Source organism: Ruditapes philippinarum, unplaced genomic scaffold, assembly GCF_026571515.1.
Source record: "Ruditapes philippinarum isolate M1 unplaced genomic scaffold, ASM2657151v2 ctg8022_1_1_1_1, whole genome shotgun sequence".
Taxonomy (NCBI): domain Eukaryota; kingdom Metazoa; phylum Mollusca; class Bivalvia; order Venerida; family Veneridae; genus Ruditapes; species Ruditapes philippinarum.
The window spans coordinates 87,299-108,288 of NW_026866377.1; the positions used below are offsets into that span (position 1 = coordinate 87,299).

The window sequence follows — 20,990 nt, forward strand, 5'->3', positions numbered from 1 at the left end:
CGTCACAAGACGAATTAAGCACCTAAAGGTGAATACAAAATATTAAAGTCCTCTGATAGTCTGGCCCGAGGCGGTATTTATGTTTTATTTGGGTTATACGTCGGAAAGGTCATATGGCAACTTCCCAGCTTTACTGGTAGAGGAACACCTCAGATGTCGTTCTGATCATTATTTCAGGCACAAACGGGCATCTGAGTAGAACCACCACGGACGTTCGCTAAATTAGCTAAATAGCTTTCTCAAGTGGTCAATTAAAAAGTTCCGAACAATTCTGAAGCCATGGTAGTGATTGGTAAGTGGTTTTAAGTCAACGATCTTAGTTTCTCAGCCACACTTTAATTAGGAAAGTTGTAAAATATCTTGGAGAATAAATAACTAACACAAGCTTTTCAAAGATTATCTCAGTTTCAATTTTATTAGAAAAATACAGTTAAAACTATATAGCAGATCTTAAGCATACGGAAGATAAGCATGTTCAGAAAGTTGCTGAAATTATAATCATTTTTTTAAATACATGTATAAAGTCAAATTTCAACAAAGACTTTTCGTACGTTTCAAAATTTTATATCAAGGATGAATAAATTAGATAATATTCGAATTGTACAAAACAAGCTCGAATATACATGTATTTCATAAAAAAGAATGTAGGTAAATATCAGTATTAATTTTAAGCTGAATCTGTGTTCTGGATGATAAAGGGTTTACTTTAATCCAATCTCTCATAAATGTACTTTTTGACCTAATTGCTCATAAAAATATCAAACCATTAAAAGAGTGCCGAAAAAACAAGTATATGGTTCAGCTATTATATTGCAAAATGTTCCGTTTTAGAAAATTGTAACCGGACACGAAAAAATAAACAGTTTTATGAAAAGAAAAGAAAAAGTAGCATTTTTAGATCGAATTGACCTCTATGAAATATAAGAAGATTTATAAACCTAACAGAAATCTAACATTAACATGGAAATTTGTTTCACATTTATATTATATTGCTGCAGCAATTAATGGTAAACATTTTAATATTTAGCGTCATTACATATCAGGCATATCACTCAGTTAAATACAAACTAATAAAATGTTAAAATGCAATGATAATGTATAGATTTGTTCTGATTGGATATATTAAGTACTAATGGTTATTTTCTGATTAATCCATCTTATTTTCTTCTCATTAGATGTTGATGAAACAAAAACAATGAATCAATGTGCATGCAATCTAATCATTTTAGATTTATCCTTATCCAATAAATGATTATGTAAGGTGGTAGATTTCACCATGTTCTGTACTCTTACCGAATTTTTATAAACATATAATGAAAAAATTGGTTAATGATGAGTTGTTTTATTAGTCCCCTAATGTTTATAGTAGGACAAGAGAAATTGTCATTATAAGTGTAAAAGTAATTGTAATTTCAGTGCACGAGTAGCCGTTATTACAAGTACACTAGTACTTATAGCTGGAACTTTTGTAACTTTCATATACTGTCAAACACTTGACCACAGCAAAGAACAGCGAAATAACTCCAACGATCACACTGGCTACCATAAGCCTCCTAGCCATGTCAGACATTTTTCTTGCCCCTTCATAGTCACCATCTCTCGCCAAATTGTTTGCCTATAAAATACCATATAAGAAAACAAATATAACTTTCTGTAAAGTTCTGTAAAGTTCTATTAAGCTTGTCAAGCACTTTATAACATCTGGCTCTTAAAAAGGAATAAAGCTAATAACGTAAATAAATGCATTGAGCTAACTTGAAGGAATCTTACTAGAAGATCTTAAGTTACACCTGAAGGTAGCCTTATTTTATACATATATACCAAAAATGAAATCCTATAGAAGATCAAATGTAAGAACATCTCACTTAATTAAGTCACTGGCAGATCAAATGCCGTGCCAACTGACCTAATGCTTTTCATTTATAGCTAAACATGAAAAGCTATATTACACTTTAAGTTTTCTTTTATTAATGGCACTGAGAGATCTTCAAATATGCTTTTTAAAATGATGTCAGGCAGTAAACACGCTATTTATATTAAACTTACCTCGTATGCGTAATAGATGGCCAAAATTCCAGTAGGAAAAAAACAACAGAGGCAAGCACAAATAGATGGAACCATATAATCTGGGTGTCTCTGCTGGATAATTATTGTGCCAGTTTGTGGCTGATTTACAACCTAGAAAAAACAACATAAATTGGCATATTTATAACAGACATTCTTAAAAAAAAATATTGCATATTTTCTGTTATTTTTTTTATATTTTACGTCACATCGACAGTATAGGTCATATCGCAACGTTCCAGCTTTACTGGTGGAGGAAGAATTCAGGTGCCCTTCCGTGCTTTATTTCAGGCACGAACGGGCACCTGAGTAGAACCACCTACGTTCCGTAAGCTAGCTGGATAGCTTCCTCACATGAAAGAATCCAAAGTCCCTGTCGGGATTCGATCCCACAGCGGTGAGGTGCAAGTGGTTTGAAGTAAACGACCTTGACCACTTCTGTTATTGAACCATGTAGTTAATTAATATGTACTTTCTAAAAGTGTTACATTAAAGTCAGGAACAAGAACACCGCATGTGATATTAACTGTCGTCTGCTATCAATAACCTTGATTAAAAATAAATATTATAACTTTAAAAGGGGCATTACTTCTAAAGTATTATTGAGTAATGTTCCTTGTCTTACAACTGTGCATCATTTATCACAAGTTTCAAGCTGATAACTTCGATAGTTTTGAAAGCAAATCATTCTACTTATTATATACATTCTAAGTTAAAAAGAGGAATAACTGAAGAATTATATCCTTCAGAAAAATGTCCCTTATCTTACAACTGTGTCAACAAATAAATGTTCCAAGAATCATGTTAATATCTTTCTTACTTTTGATTCATTCTATTTAAGGTCCCGTCCCCTAATGGGCACTATAAGGAACTGTAAAACTGACACCGTAGGCCAGTTATATGCGCTACGAAACACCGGTATGCAAACATTTAAACAAAATAGTCCGTTCTGTTTACGATCTATGGAAATGTTTCTGAACTAAAGATTTACTATTAGAAAGGTTCTTTTTCAGAGATGAGAAACTCTAAATAATCTATAATATCATCATTATGCAAAATATTTTCCTAGTAATCTTTGTTAAAGAACAAATAGAAGCATTCAGGTAACAATTTAAACAAGCAAATTGAGAGTTTCTACTAAATCTACTCAAAGTGTTTGAAATATTATGTATAAAAATATTACACTACTCAACCCGTCTAGGCACATGTTTGATTATCTCCCTTCTTTAAGAGCTTTAAATATTCTAAAATGTCAAAATGAGGGACTGTTTTTATGTCTTTTAATTATATCAAAGTACTGTTACCGTGTGGGTTCGATTTTATTGCACTTTGAAATATCGAGTACTTTTGTATGCAGCATTGCTGCAATTGCAAATATTTACCACTGTTGTATTTGTGTTGTGTCCATATTGTGGTTGCATTGGGTATGGCTGCTGGCCATAACCTTGTTGCGGTGGAGGAATTCCTGGCTGGTAAGGGGGTGGAGCATCCACACCATACTTAGCATTCTTATCAGTGTAACCGTCTCCGGGTTGGTCGTATCCTACGAAGAAAAACACAAATTAATCAACGAACTGAAAATGCAAAATTAATATGAACTTTGATTTTTTCTTGAAAATAAAGAAGTCCTAGTAAAATCTTAAACTGAAAATTATAAGATGAAATAGGGAAATTTTATACAAATATGGGTGCTTGTGCTATGCACCTTACCACTGTATGGTTTGGATAATTGTAAGAAACATGTATGCAAAAAATAAAGTGTTTATCTCATTCAGTAAATTGGTTACAGTTACAATTGTTCTACTGAAGAGTAGAGAAGGTAGAATGATACTGCTAAATTGATTGGCAGGTTTACTTGCACATGGAACTGAACAAATACTGCAGGTTTAATGTGAATACTTGTGACTACTAACTTTTTGAGAAAAGTCAAAGACAATGGTTAAGTAAAAATGGGAAATGATAAGGCAATATGACTTTCAGGATGACCTGCCCCTTATACACAAAGACTTGTGTTGCAAAGCTGATGATAAACAAGTCCTCCAATGTCTTTTTAAGTCTTTGAGAAACGTATCTTTCAAAAATATATATGTAAATTAAGTGGTTCAAAGTCAGAAAAACGACGCAGAACTAAATTATAAGTTTTCCTGCCTTGAAATACATTCAAATTTATTTGAAATCCATCAAGTATGTACATTTTATGTGAATTGCTTTGATGAGTGGAACTTAGCAAAACTAATTAAGTCTAGAACGGGACATAACTTTACCAAATGAAAGTAAGCTGCCCTTCTGAATTGATGTCATGGTTTGATAGCAAACATGCATGCCATGTTTAATGTAAACAATGGAGTTTGTGTCAGAGACATTGACCTGTACAAATATGTAAAGAAGGGCAATAATCCATTTCTTTAAGAAAGTGCATCTCCTTGCTCAAAAGAAATATCTTTAAATGTTTATCTTTTCTTTTGAAATGACATTTTTCAATGATAATGAACATGAATAACGAGTTTGAAGACAATAGCTTTTATAGCTTTTATTATTGCCAATAAAGAAATTGTTACTCAACTAGTGTTAAGAAATTAAAACATGTGAATAAGACATTTAAAAACACAATAACAATTTGTTAAGTTTACCATACTTTATATCGAGATATTTATAGAAAGAATCTTATAATTGATAAGGTGTCTCAAGGAAACAGACAAAGTTAACCGGACCAAGGAATCGTGTTATCAATACGATACTTAAATGCTCTGAGAAAATCAGACAAAGGAGTGTTGCATTTGCATACAGAAAGTAATCTTCCACAGTAGCTGTCACAATCGACCCTCTTAAAACTTTATATCATCTGCACATGCAATAACATTAAAAATCACGACAGTAAACGTACATTCTTTCATTTAAAGTAGATACATACATGCATATTTTTAATATCTCCAGTTTTCTTATTTAAACATCCATGAGTATAAGATATTCATTTATCTACAAATACAGGATTTATTTTCATTGAGTGATAATAAAATGCATATTTACGGATGGCGGTAGCGCCACTAGTAAAATATTAAACTATTTTCATATAGTTTTATAGAAAAAACTTGAATTTTATGTTAATTTCATTATTTCCCTCTTTAACAACCTTGCGATTGAAAAGACTTCCCCTTTTATTCTCTGCATTGACTGAATTTAGAAAAAAGAAGTCCGACACCACGCCAGAGAAAACACGGATAATATGTTTTGCTGCACTCGAAAATTGAATTTAACAGTGCATTTGGTTTCATCAGTTTAAATATTTCCCGATATTTCATTTATAATTATATAATAAATAGTTTATAATTATCTTGAAATAATGTCATTGAATTTGCCTTAAGGTTACACTCTTACCACACTTACTTTTTTAAATGGGTTTGTCAATCTTTTACTCTGAATGGATAAAAGTGCAAACTATTAACAAAAGTAAGAATGTGTCGGCTTTCATCACTTGAGTAGATTCAATAACACAGTAGTAATTATTTAAAATACACACAGACGATATTCATAGCATGATATCTATCATTATTAACCGCTGTTTGAGTTTTAAAACTTCATTAATACTCAGTTACAAACAAGAGCCCGGTCTGAGCCAGGTGATGCTCCCCGAATATGTACAGGAAAGTACACCTCTTGCAGTTCCAGAGTTATTTCCATTGACAAAGTTCAAAGTGCAATAATTCTAGAAGTAGGCAAGGCAAAGGAACTGTCCTTTGCACGGGAATTCTATGAATATGATCTATCTACCTAGAAAGTTTCTTGTTGATAACTGTTAAGGTTTCCGAGTCATGTCCCTGACAAAGTTTAAAGTGCAAAAATGAAGGGCAATTTCTCCAAAATAAGGCAAGGCAGAGTAATGTTTCTTATGCACTGCACATGTACCTATTGAGATATTTCTACCTACATAGTTTAATGTTTAAATCTTTTATAATCATAGAGTAATGTCTCGGACAAAATTGTTCTAAAAGGGGAGATAATTCAATTGCAGGGCTGTCCAGAGTTTTGATCATTTTGCAATGTACATCTACCCAATGAGATATATCGGCCTGCAACGTTTCATGTTGATATCTCTAATGATGTTAAAGTAATATTCCGGACAAAGTTCAAAGTGTAAAAATAATTAAAGGGCAATTACTCTAAAATTTGGCAAAGCAAAGATACGGTTCTTATGCACTGTACAATCAAGGCAGAGTAAGGTGTCTTGTACTCTGCACATCTACCTATTGTAATCTATCTACCTACAAAGTTTCATGTTGATATCTCTTATAATTATCGAGTTATATCTCGGATAAGATTTTTCTAAAAGGGGTGATAATTCAAAAACGGGGCTGAGTAGAGTTATTCACTTTTGAAGTGAACTTCTACTCAATGAGATCTATTTACCAAATAAAATTCAGGTTGATATCTCTTATAATATTTGGGTAATGTTCTGGACAAAGTTCAAAGTGCAAAAATGAACAAAGGTTAATAACTCCAAAATTAGTCATGACAGAGTTACGGCTCGTGTGCACTGCACAGCTACCCATTGAGATCTACCTACCTACAAAGTGTCATGTTGATATCTTTTATATTTTTTTAGTTATGTCCCGGAGAAGATTTTTCTAAAACGGAGTTAATTTAAAATAGAGTTATGGTTCTTTGACACTGCACTCCGCTTGGATGTCCTCTACCAATGTGTGAAGATTAAAAAAATATATCCAAGGGTTTCCAAGATATGCTCCGGACAAGACAACGGACTACATTCTTGTATTTAAGCGAATGTACAGTGCACTTATAAAAGTACTTATGGTAGTTAACGTATTGATGGCGAAAAAGAGACCGGATGAAATCATTCAGATCAGCTGTTTAAGTGAATCATTCATGGATTAAATGTCATGCTACGCGACTGTATTGATAAGGGGAGTTAATTGATACTGAAAATTGATGACCTCGATAGACAAAAGATTTGTATTTAATTAAAGTACTTTCAATGAGCGTTGCAGTATTACCTCACAAAACTTTCAGAAATTTGTTTTTAGTATACCCATGAAACTGCATTCAAGAAACTGTTAATTCATATACCAATTCAAAGATTTTCCTTCCGCATAGCTTAAATAGAGTCGAAATGTATTGTTACGCAAAAGCATAAATATTGAATAGTTGGGTGTATGCAAATGTGCGGTGGCGGTATCGCGTCAAAAATCTGAATAAGAGCTCCCACTAAAATACACCCTCCGACCTCTGAAACATTAAAACCTCAATTTCAATTTGAGAGCATACATATTTTGAAAATCTAAAATAAGTTTAACCAAATTGTGACCTTAAACTTTGAAAAAGCAAATGCACCATTGGAAAAAAAACTTAAACTAAATTCCTTGCATGTCCTTCGTGTGTGATCAACTTTTGTGAATGATTGCATGAATTGAAATAAGGAAACGATATTGACCTTGAAATAAAACTTTATTTCTTGCATGCTTCACGTCGTCTTCGTGTACTCAACATTTGTGAATAATTGCATGTATTGAAATACAGAATCTCAATAGTAATAAATATTGCAACACATCATTTATTAATATCTATATACTTCGTTATTGCACGTTTAGTTAAAAAAACATAGCTGTAATTATGCAGGACATTGTTCTACACATATTGCGTAAATACATGAAAAAAAAAATGAAATTGTTTTCTAGAAACTTAAACAATGAATCGTTGCCCGGTAGTTTTTTAAGCAATATATGATTTGTTTTCTGTCGCTATATATCCCCGATTAAGAATACAGTATGTTTACATTTGTACATTGTGTTTATCGTAAAACATGCGGTATAGTCTGAGCATGATAAACAGAATTTTCGTCAGTTCTAAAAATGCCAGCACAATCCATTAAAAGATAATTTCAGGTAAACATGGGTAACTGCAAGTGATTAACCAAATTATTACATTGATAGTTATACAAATTATATTGTATGATATGTTATCTTCGTTTGACTGTATAGCACAGCAAGTAAGACTGCTTATTAGGCGAATTAAGCTAGCGGATTCGGAACGTGGTAGAAACTGCTTCAATTTCTGTTCAAATTTTATTTATTTTTTTTTTTTCTTACTGACAAAATAAATATATGATTGCGCATATGAACTGGAAGAAATTGTATATCTTTGTCCCTTGAAATTTGTAAAAATATAAATACAATTATATTATGAAATTAAAAACATGTAATAAAGGAGGTGAAGATGCTTCGTTATAAAAGTTATAATTCTTTTTACAATTATCAATCAAACGTAATATCATTGAAATATGCAGCATTTCATTTACCTATATAGTATTAAGATGGACTGTTCCGAATAAATATGAAGATAGTTCTGTTGATATGCTCGGATTATAAAATATACATTTAAATCTGTGTATGTAAATTTTATGTACTGCTTGACAGTCATATCCGGTGTTTTCTTACGCTATTTTTATGCAATGAATTAGGGCACGCTCTATACAAGGAAGAAAAGACGTGATGATTCTGCAAATGAAGTAAGTTAACCGGAAAATAAATCAAACAGCCTTATGATCGATTATAAACAAATATAAATTAAGACATAAAAACTGTCACGAAAATTGCGCGTTTGTAAGGTGATCAGGTAAATAGACAGGTAAATCAGTACACATGTATATACTGCTAAAATTCATTCAAGAATAATATAAATACTCTTTTCACAAGTTTTATCAAATTCGAGCTGCACATTTTATAATATCAAAAAAAACTGATAATCATATATTTAAATCAGTTCCTATTTAAAACTAATATTAAATTACATCATGAACTAGTACAGTTTTCAGATAATTGCTCCGTGCATTTGTAGTAATTGTTCGTTTTAAACGATTTCGAGTCATTGTTTTACATATCTATTTATGTATACACAGCTTGTTTTATAATGTACATAACAGTTTGATAAAAAAATTCATGTAAGCTTTGAAAATAATCTTTTAACCACTTTTGAAAATAAGATAAAATTTTTGACATTTACAGTACCTGCTCTCTCCGCCATTTTGTCTCACAATGTTAGTTTTTGATGACCAGCTGAACTCGTTTAAGTGTTTGTAAAATATTGAATGCCTATTTGTAGAACAAGGAAGATAAATTTGTGAGGGCAAGCAAACTAAAGAAGAGAAACACATGTTTATTTTACATTAATCAGTCGTATTGTTTGATTTTATTAACCTGTCAATTGCATACTGATTATACGGTCAATGAACACAATATATTAATCTTCGATAAATGTTCGGTAAATTTCGTGAGATGTGAGTAGTAAGGTGTGATTAAATTCAAAGTTTCAACGAAATAATTACACTGACCGTTAAAGCGCAATAGGGTTAACTGCAGTTTTATAATTTCTAGATGTCCAACGTGTTGTTAGATGGAGACCTCGTAAGTCAATATACTTTCTTATTTATAACTATTTTCAACATTATTGAAGCTATGATGTTTTCTGTTGTCTTTTTGCTTTCATAATATTTTTTGCACTGATTTTGGTAAAGATTATTCCTTTTTTAAATAACATAGTTTAAGGATTAATATTTAAAATTAATTCGGATTAAAATCAATAAATGTCATTTCAGTGTCGTAAAATACACTCACATCTCACGAAATTTACATTTATCGAAGATTAATATATCGTGTGCATCAATGTTTCTAATTTGTTTTATATCCGTGTAGACAACTTTGCAAGCACTTAGACATTTTTATTAAAATATACTTAAAAATAAAAAATGAAAAGGTCTAAAAAATAATGACAAAAGTAGGGATAGAACCACTGACCTCCTATATGAGGTACTCACTTAATCGACTGTGCTATTGCGAATGTGATGAGAACATATACTTTACGCTAGTGTAAATTTTCCAAACATTATAATTAAACATTTATATTTACTCCATATTAATTCTCGTAAACTTCATGGACAGAACCGAGGTAGAATCAAATATTTAAATAAGTGCTATAATGTATTCATAATTGACAGGTCAATAAAATTAGACTATACCATAAATGATTATGATATAATGGGTCAATAACTTGTTTTGCGCTTTTATTGCAATATAAAATAATATGAGTGGGCATAGACACGCCGAGTACCGTAGAGGTTGGAGAGTTCAGATAATGAAAAGTACTTGTTATGAAAATGGTTTTTTGGGTTCAAATTTGCAACTGTGAATTTGTATATAGTTTTGTGTGTATGGTTTTTACTTTCAGAAAACATTCTCATATTCTCTTTTGTAAACCTATAATGTTTGTCTTCAATATTTTGATCTTATTTGAAAAATGTGCAGTGCACAAGAAACGTTACCCTGCTTTGTCTAATTTTGTTATTGCCCTTTTTACAATTTGAAATTTGTACGGGACTTAACTCAGTATCCATAACAGGTATCAACAAGAAACTCTGTAGAAAGATAGATCTCTATGATTGAAAGTCCAGCGAAGAACAGTCACACTGTCTTGCATAATTTTGCACTTCGAAGTTTGTCTAGGGACATCACTCTGAAACTACAAGAGGTGTAATTTCCTGTGTCCAAAATTTATTCGGGGAGCATCTACCGGTTCAAACCGGGCTCTTGTGATAGAGGAGTACTCGCAAAATAAATATTGTCATTCAGCTGCAGTAAATCATAATTCGCAACCGATTAATGCAATGTACCACACCGTACAATCAAATGGGAAGACAACCGTTCAATAGTCGACAGCCGTACTAGTATATACATGTCGGTTTAAAAAACATTAATTGACGGACAGTCAATATTCATCTTATTTAACATATCCCAACAGTGTACGAGTAAATCAGTGATATGGATTCATAGTCAACACCCACAGGAGCATGCTGACATTTTTCCTAGCCCTGTGCAAGCATTACAGAAAGTAACTACATCATCCGATGAGATAAAAGTCACTAAACGTACATATTTTCATGATGATCATGTAAAATGTCCCTTTTTATCAGAAAGTGTGTATTTTTAGTAAAAAATAACGTAAAGTAAAGTTTTTGTTTAGAAAATCTTACATGTTGACTTGAATTCTAAAATTACAAAAAAAACAGTAAAAGTATTGTCGTAAGCAAATAAATCCTTAGTGAATGATACAGCACCAATCCATAATTGAAACGATGTTGTGTCTCTTAAATCAATCTGGAAAGATAATATTATCAAATATATATCATAAGTATAAACAAAAATATTTTCATGAATTAATTTTACGTTTCGTGGCACTAGATCAAGAGAAAGTGCCAATAGATCAAAAAATTCCGAATACAGGCAGGCCTATTAATATTTTAATATACTACACAGCACTTTTTTCTTTAATTCGTATACAATTTTTAATTTTACGCAATAACTTGTTCGAGAATTAAAACTTTTCATAAACCCATTTCATACGATATACCAACTTAGAAAACATTTCCCGTGATAACGAACCATTTTGTTTTCAAATTACTTTAGGATAGGCTCTGTTATTTTGGTAGTTATGCAACTTATACTTTACCCTTTAATTGGTATGAAACAGGCATTGTAGTCACGTAACATACTTTTAAAGATTGCTCAAAATAGTCAGGCAACGGATATACTATTTGGAAAAATAACACACCAGTCCCCCTGGCTAGGAATGAACGTGAATTATAAGCGATTTGCAAACAAACTTAATATGAACTTCCTGTAAGTGTCTTAAGTTCTATCTTGTTTTTTTGGTATATATTCAGGTTATATTCACGTTAACAAGGGCGGTATGTGGATCTATCCCTTTAAATTACAATGTTCTTGAACAAAATCCATATTGGAGAAAGTGGTCATTGACGTTGGAACATTACCATCTAGCAATTATATGTGAATGCAGAAGTGGTCCTTGAAAAGACATTTGTTGATACCCACGAGACTGGTTTACAGCGTCATTATGTCCAAGAATGCTTTTATTATATTTCTGAAAAGCTTTTTATATTTGTTGTCCTGTTATAGTTCTAACAGGTACTCATTCGATAATTATCTGAATCCTATTTATAGTGATTAAGTATTTTATTTGGAAGTCAAAATACTGGTTTGTTTACATATTGCTACTTTTATGACAAACAATTTCACATTCAGCACTACAATTTTTCAGGTTATAACATGGAGAATAAAACAGAAGCCCTGAAGAAAGTCCAGCACGGATAAATTGGGATTTTGGTCGTTTCCATGCGAAAGTAATCCATTTGTAATTAAAATGTAATCGATGATTACACCACTTTTTTACGCATGTAATGATGACAGTTACGATTGAATTTAATCGACATTAAAAAAAGTAGTATATTACATTTGCTTACTTGGACAAATTGTAATAAATTACGATTACACCTTTACGATAACCCCATGTCTTCTCATAACAAAACGGTTAATGAAGTAGAAGCCGAGGGTGCCCCTTAATAACAGACCGTTTTTATTTCATTTAGGGGTACTACGTCATCGCGCATCTGCTGAGTGTGTTACCATTTTTAGTAGAAAATACGTCGACTCAAGGATTAAATACGATTTTATTATATTTAATAGCCAAAGTATCAAAATTTAATGTAGCATACCAAAGCTACAGACCTTGTGGTAAAGTTTATATATTTAGTTGTAGGTCGCGGGAAAGTCCAAGTGGATAAATTCAGATAAAAAACTTATCACGTTTTCAGCAGGTCTAAACTAGGCAATAAATCTGTGAAATTTTCTTACAATTACCTTACATTACCTTAGCCATTCTTTGGTGCGCTACAATAAACTTTTATAACTATTAATAACTATTTCTTAAATTAAATTCTTCTTTCACATTCTGCTAAATTGCTTAGCCAGCACAACATTCTAGCAGAGGCTTTTAACACTTTATTTCAGAATGCTCTGCTAGATTGCTCTGCCAACTCGGCATTCCAGTGGACATTTATTGCCATTATATTTTAAGAATGCCACGCTAGATTACTATGTCAGTTCAGCGGGGCATTTTCATACTAAATTTAAGACTGCCCTGCTTGTTTGTTTAGCCAGCCGAGTATTCCAGCAGACCATTTAAGAGTGTCCTGCTTTACTGACAAGCCATCTGAGAATTTCAGCAGACCATTTTTACTCCATATTTAGGAATGCCTTGCTATATTGCTAAGTAAGCTGAGTATTCCAGCAGAGCATTTTTACACTATATTTTGGAATGTCCCGCTAAATTGCTCTTCTAGTTAAATATTTCAGCTGAGTTTAAGAATGTCCCGCTTGATTGCTAAGCTAACTGAGCATTTTAGCAGAACATTGATTACCCTTTATAAATTGTGATGCAATTTTACTTAGCTCACTGTTCACTGCTAACTTCTCACATACTTATTCGGTCAGGTGTATCCAATTGTTCTGGGTTTTTATTTTCGTTAGAGACGTCTCAATAGGCAGTGCTTTTAATAATATTATTGCCTGTAAAGGTAATAAATTAAACAAACGTTTAGTCTAGTAATTATACGATAGATATTTTTAATCAACAAACAATTATCTTAGTATTGCATGCAATACATAAGTCCCCTATGAGGTTGAACCATAGCAACATTCAGAAGGTCCATTGGCCATTCAATTATGCCCTTGAGTGAATGAATGCATTGATATGAATGAACTTAAATATTTTGAGTTCCTAGTTTCCGTATCATAGTTACTGTAGTGTGTTAAGTTTTCCTGTCTGGTAAGGAAATCAAACAACAAAATCATTTATAATAATCAAAAGATCCAATTTTCTGAGGATGAATATGTATAACTAATGTTTCAACTTTTCTCTATTTTAAGTAAACTTGTTGGAAAATATCCAAGTTCTTTAAAAATGATTTCAGGAAACAGTGTTTAGAAACGTGCAGATAGACAAACTGAAAGATACTCTAGTGTTAAATCTTCATACATTTGTTACCAGAATATAATATTTTTAAAAGCCATATTCTTAAACTAAAGGGGAGATAACTCTTAAAATAAAGATATTAGACTAATGAACACTGTTATACGTCATGTGAGTGTAACAAAGAACAATTATCTTAAGTTTAAAGATGATACCATTTTATAGTCACAAGGAAGAACACAGAAAAAATACCAATTTTCAAATACACCATTTATAGTAACATAAGTGAACATTAAAAAAGAAATTCATGTTCAAAATGATATTAATCATGGAAATCCATGACCTATAAATCTAATCACATATGATGTAGGTGTTGATAATGAATGTATATTTCTGTTAAACCGGTAGGGGACTAATAGAGTCCTCACTAGATTAGTTCTATAAAGTTAAATCATTTCATGATTTTTTTTTCAAATGCCAGAAAGCATTTTAGTTTATTTAAGTGGTAGACTTTTACTTAAAAACGTATCAAAATTACTTTTATATTATGAGTACACACAGTACCAACAAATTGTTAAATGAAATGTTAAATGTAATAATTGTAATACATATATAAATTGTTTGTTATACACAGTAAAAAACAATGTACTATAAACATTACCTTGCTTTTTAAAATATATTGATTCTATGTTCTCGCTGAATGGATACTGACATATCCATATGAATTAAAATCACCGGCAGTTAAAGGAATATTATTTCTACACTTTCAAACTAAGATGCAACCAGTCTAACACTATCGCACAAACTAAATATCTAATGATTGTTTTTAAAAGCAGGTAGTTTCCAGGAATCAAAGCAAACCAGCTGTGATTGAATGGTTTTATTGGAAATTATTACGTTATAGAAAAAATAGAATAAATAAGAGCTGTGACAGAACGTGACAAATGCCCCCGAAGGATTCTAGTTATAAAGCACCTATTACATGTTTAGTGTGGTGGTTAAAACTGACAAAGTTCAAACCCCAGCAGTGACCTTTAAGTGAGACAAAGAAACCTGGGTCTTGTTCACAACACATTGTCCATCTATGGTGACTTTATATTCTTAAATAAAAAATGAAACTTTGATGTATATGGAAGTTACAGAGCAGACAAAACAACCACCATTTATATGTATATAACATAAATATTGAAAAAGGTTAAACCTCAGCAGTGACCTTGAACTAAAGCGTAGGAACACGGGTCTTAAGGGCAACCCATCACACATTTATGATAATTTCAAAATATAATCCTTTCATGCATATTAGTTTCAGAGCAGACACGACCATATCTGCCTATATGTTTATTAACATCAAAATTGACTAAGTTTGAACCCCCACAGTGACCTTGACCTAAGTCGTAGAACACAGTGACCTTGACCTAACTCGTAGAAACCCCAAGTCTTGTTCTCGACACACCATACATTTTTGGTTATTTCATATTTGAAAGAAGAATTACAATTCTTCCATGCATACTGAAGTTTCAGAGCGGACACGACCACCACCTTCTATATTTATATAACATTAAAAATGACAAAGTCTGAACCCCCACTATGACCTTGACCATAGTGGTAGAAACATGAGTCTTGTTCGCGACTCACCATACATCTATAGTTATTTCATTTATGAAAGAAACATTAAAATCCTTTCATGCATACTGAAGTTTCAGAGCGGACACGACACAACTGTCTATATGTATATAGCGGGACGGACTGACTGACGGACGGAAGGACAGTCGGACGGTTCGATTTTAATATGCCACCCTTCGGGGCATAAAAACTAACAAGGGAGCGACACTAATTGAACGAAGAAACCAACAGCCACAAATGAATATTGGTAAGGTACCTAGCACGGGAACAAACAAAAAAGTGTGTGCATGCACACGGGGTTCTAATCATTAACATTTTACCCCACGAGCATATTGCGAAAAATTGTTATTTTCATTGAAAGCCATCTGTTACAAGTACTATGAAACTATAAAACATGCTTTAATACCGATCAAACTTGGCACAAATTCTAACTGCACCATAGACTTTGTAACAGCATGCTTAATCTTGAATTTCCTGTTACAATGGCAACGGAAGACGTCTCAAAATTGCCAAAAATCTGTATTTTACGTTGTTTTATCCATCAAACTGATTTCAAAGTGCTGCAATTTCTTAATGGATTGAGATAGAGTCAAAGTCTTTTCAGCGTTTTTACACGTTACCTTTAGATTGACCTGAGGCCATTTTAGCCCCTCACAAGTCTAAAGTATTATTGACGATATGAGGGCTATGGCCCCCCTTCAAACCCCACACAAAAGGGAGCACATCCCCTCTGGCACTAAGTTGATGTACCTTTTGGATAGGAGTCGGTGTATAAAAAGTGATCACTTTTTGAACAACATGTCTTAAACAAACAACAGTGTTTGGGACATAAATAAGGTAATTTTTCATTTTTGAGGCCTCAAAATAGGTGGGGTGAAAAGCAGTCAAAACACGCCTATATGAGGTAAAAGGGTAACCGTTACAATGCAATTAGGAAAAACATAGGATTTTAAATGAGTAAAAGAAAAAGTCACACCATCCGACCTTATTTCTGTTACTTACGGCGAATTTATTTTGGACCAGGCTTTTTGTAATTTAAGCGGCCGCCATTTTTTTTAAAGTTGTGTATTTCACGGGAGGAAGGTAATTGTGTTTGATTCAGATGGATATTATTTGAATTTGCTAGTCATACATCTATTTATAAGAAAGAAAACTTATATAGGGATTGTTACTGACAATAAATATTCGTTGACAGATGTGTATAAACATTAGAAAAGCTGCTAAGAATTCGGAAAACATGGAAAACATGGAATGTTGAAAGGCTGTCTTACGAACGCTGGGTTGTTTACTTATTCTTTGGGCTGATGACTGTTATTGCTTTTCAAATTTTCATATTTCAAAAGGCAGCTATTGCTCGGAAAATCTTAAATATGCCCACATGTCATCAGGATCAGTTTTGCATGTGAAAGGAAGTGGGGTTTTTCTCAGACTGAAAAAATAACAAGAAAAACTAGAGACGATATTTTGTGATTGGTTATTTGAATGAATTGAATAATTTTCTTTGTTAAATAAAAATAAAAATCACGAATAAATCAGTAATCCACTCAAAAGCATAAAAAGTTGCATGCATTTGTATTTAAATTGAATCTATATTCGTATTATTTTTCTTAAAACTTTGCTCCCGGAGAGTGACATAGTTAAATTTAGTTAACATTCTACCTGTTATATAACATCCATGCATAATGATTTCTTCTGTTTTTTTCCAGTCTGTAAAGTTACTGGCTTATGAAATCAGTAGTTGGTGAGATTTAATGGTGTACACGGAGTTGCAGGGAAAATAAAACCCGAGAAAACAGATACCCTAAAGAACGTCCAAAATGACACAAATGTAAACAATTTTGGAGGCTCGATTTGACGTCTGTTCATGGACATAACTGGAAAGTGCAATTTCCCGTCCACGTGTCCTAGCATGGAACCTTCAATGTGACACTTAAATGCCATTCCACAAAAAAGCGCCGTAGTCGCGCGGCCACACTTTAACTAGGAAAGTTCGAAACTTTTTTAGAAAAATAAATAACTAGCACAAGCTTTTTAAAGATTATCTCAGTTTCAATTTTATTAGAAAATACAGTTGAAAACTACATAACAGATCTTTAGCAAACTGAAGAAAGTATGATCAGAAAGTTGCAGAAATAATAACCATTTCAGAGATTGAACATGCATTTTAAAATTTAATATCAAGTATGAATGAATTAGATAATATTCATATTGTTCAAAACAAGCTCGAATATGCTTCATAAAAAAGAATGTATGTTAATGTCAATATTCATTTTAAGCAGCACATGTGTTTTTGCTGACAAAATGTTTATTTCAAGGTAATATCTGACAAATGTACTTTTTGAGCTAAAATCATTTCTGTATCAATTGCTAAAACAAAACAAATATATGGTTCAGTTGTTAAATTGCAAAATGTTCTGTTTTAAGATTTGTAACCGGACACCAAAAATAAACAGTTTTATAAAGTAGAATTGTAAGGCCGAATTGACCTCTGAAAAATATAAGAACTTTATAAACCTGATATAAATCTGATTTTAACATGAACATATGTTAATATTTATATTATACATGTATTGATACATGGAAGACTTTTGAATATTTAGCGTCATTTCTGATCAGGTATGTCACTCAGTTGATAAAAAGTAATGAAATGTTAAAAATCAATGATAATGTAAAGCGAATGATTATCTGATTTGATATATTAAGTACTTATGGTAATTTTCAATAGGCATGCAATCTAATCTTTTAAGTTTATAGATTTATCCTTATCAAATTTATTAAATGATTTTGCAAGGTGGTAGATTTCACCATGTTCTGTACTGTTGCAGAATTTTTATAAACATATAATGATATAGGCACTGAGTTTTTTTTATATGTCTCATAATTATAATAGTAGGATAAGAGAAATTGCCATTATCAGTGCACAAGTAGCCGTGATTACAAGTACACTAGTAACTATAGCTTGAACTGTTGTAACTGTTATATACTGTCAAACGCAGGACCACCAAAAGGATCAGCAAAATAATTCCAACGATTACACTGGTTACCATTAGCCTCTTGGCAATGTTAGATATTGTTCTTGCCCCAACATAGTCACCAGCCTTCGCCAAATTGTTTGCCTATAAAATACCATGTAAGAAAACAAATATTAGTTAAACAGTTCTGTAAAGCTTGTAAAGCACTTTATAACATCTGGACTTTAAAAAGGAATAACGCTTATAACGTAAATAAACGTACTGAGCTAACTTGGAGGGATCTTACTAAAAGATACACCTGAAGGTAGCTCGCATACCTTATTTTATATATTAAGATCTAAAATGAAATCCTATAGAAGATCAAATGTAAGATCTTCTCTCTTGACATGAAGTCACTGTCATATCAAATGCCGTACCAACTGACCTAATGCTTACCAGTTATAGCTAAACATGAAAAGCTATTCTACACTTAAACCTTTTTTTATTGTTTTATTGACGGCACTGAGAGACCTCAAAATATACTTTTTAAATGACCTTTCAGGCTGCAAGCATTCTAAAACGTCATTTATATTAAACTTACCTCGTTTGCGTAATAGATGGCGCAAATTCCGGTAGGCCAAAAGCAACAGAGGCAAGCAAATATAGATGAAACCATATAATCTGTGTGTCTCCGCTGGATTATTATTATTGTGCCAGTTTGTGGCTGATTTACAACCTGAAAAAAAAACACACATGAATTTGCATATTTATAAGAGATATTCTTAAAAAGTTATTGAGTATTTTCTGTTTTTGAACCATGTAGTAAGTTAATAAGTATTTTCTAAAAAGTGTTACATTAAAGTCTGGAACAAGAGCACCGCATGTGATATTATCTGTCGTCTGTAAAGGACAAACACTATCAATAACCTTTATTAAAAATTAATATTAGAACTTAAAAAAGGGCATAAATTTTAAGTATTATTGAGTAATGTCCTTGCCTTAAAACTGTACATCAAGTATCACAAAGTTCAAGCTGACAGCTTCTATAGTTTTGATACCAAATCATTCTACTAATTATATGTATCAGACATTCAAAGTTGAAAAGAACAATAGCCATTATCTAACAACTGTGTCAAAAATTAAATGTTTCAAGAATCGTGTTAATATTTTTTTTTACTTTTGAATTATTCTACTTAAGGTACGGTCCCCTAATAGGCACTATAAGGAATTGTAAAACTGACACCGTAGGCCAGTAATATGCGCTATAAAACACCGGTATGCAAAAAATTAAACAAAATATTCCGTTCTGTTAACGATCTATGGACATGTTTCTGAAATAAAGTTTGACTTTTAGAAGGGTTCTTTTCAAGAAATGAAGAAACTCTAAATTATCTATAATATTATCATTATTATGCAAAATATTTTCCTAATTATATTTTTTAAGAAACAAATAAAAGTATTCAGGTAACATTCTACACAAGCAAAATGATATCTACTCAATCTACTCAAAGTGTTTGAAGTATGTATAAAATGCTACCCTACTCCACCCATCAAGACACCTGTTTGAATATTTCACTTCTTTAAGAGGTTTAAATATTCTAAAATGTCAAAATGAGGGGCTGTTTTTATGTCTGCCTAAATGTTCTTTAAAGTATATCAAATATAAAGTAGTGTTACTGCGTAGGTTGGACTTTACTGCACTTTAAAATATCGAGTACTAATGGTTTCAGCATTGCTGCTATTGTAACTATTTACCACTGTGTTGTGTCCATATGGTGATTGCATTGGGTATGGTTGCTGGCCATAACCTTGTTGCGGTGGAGGAATTCCTGGCTGGTAAGGGGGTGGAGCATCCAAACCATACTTAGCATTTTTATCAGTGTAACCGTCTTCGGGTTGGTCGTATCCTACGAAGAAAAACAAAATAATCAATGGACTGAAAATCAAAATCAGTATATAATGTTCTTTAATCTTTGATTTTTTTCTTGAAAATAAAGATGTGCTAGTAGGATGAAATAGGGATTTTTGTCTACAAATATGGGTGCTAGTGCTATGCAGCTTACCACTGTATGGTTTGGATAAGTGTAAGAAACATGTATGCAACATATAAAGTTGTATCTCATCCAGTAAAGGGTTACAGTTAAAAATAGTTTACTAATCAGAAATTTTATCGCGGTCGCTGAAGCTGACGCTGTGTTGTTAAGACAGTTGTCTTTATACTTTCTGATGTTCAGCTTAAATTGTTAAATAATGAAAAACGGTTAATACGCGTTAGGGCAAAGGAGACAAAACCGATTGAATCAAAACTTGAAATTGCAGAGTAGAGAAGGTAATAATACTGCTAAATTGCTTGGCAGACTTACTTGCACATGGAACTGAACAAATATTACAGGTTTAATGTAAACACTTAATTATGACTTTGACTTTTTGAGAAAAAGACATAAGACAATTGTCAAGTAAAAATGGTAAATGATAAGGCAATATGATTTTCAGGATAATCTGCCCCTTCTAACCATAGAC

General features: G+C 32.1%; 1 protein-coding gene across 3 annotated transcripts; it reads right to left on the minus strand.

The window, feature by feature from the left end:
• Positions 1-414: 414 nt before the first annotated feature.
• Positions 415-20,591, minus strand: LOC132732327 (trafficking regulator of GLUT4 1-like). 3 transcript variants are annotated; one of them, XM_060718730.1, is made up of 4 exons: positions 9,084-9,224; positions 3,447-3,607; positions 2,047-2,178; positions 628-1,615 (listed from the first exon to the last, which is right to left on the minus strand). In XM_060718730.1, the coding sequence occupies exons 1-4, from the start codon at positions 9,097-9,099 to the stop codon at positions 1,445-1,447; spliced, it is 480 nt and encodes a 159-aa protein (XP_060574713.1). In that variant the 5' UTR covers positions 9,100-9,224; the 3' UTR covers positions 628-1,444. The 3 variants fall into 3 exon arrangements, with proteins under 3 accessions (XP_060574711.1, XP_060574713.1, XP_060574710.1); XM_060718728.1 differs by lacking the exons at positions 2,047-2,178; positions 3,447-3,607; positions 9,084-9,224 and adding exons at positions 19,072-19,206; positions 20,226-20,591 and having other exon boundaries at positions 415-1,615; XM_060718727.1 differs by lacking the exons at positions 628-1,615; positions 2,047-2,178; positions 3,447-3,607; positions 9,084-9,224 and adding exons at positions 17,545-18,635; positions 19,072-19,206; positions 20,226-20,591.
• Positions 20,592-20,990: the final 399 nt, after the last annotated feature.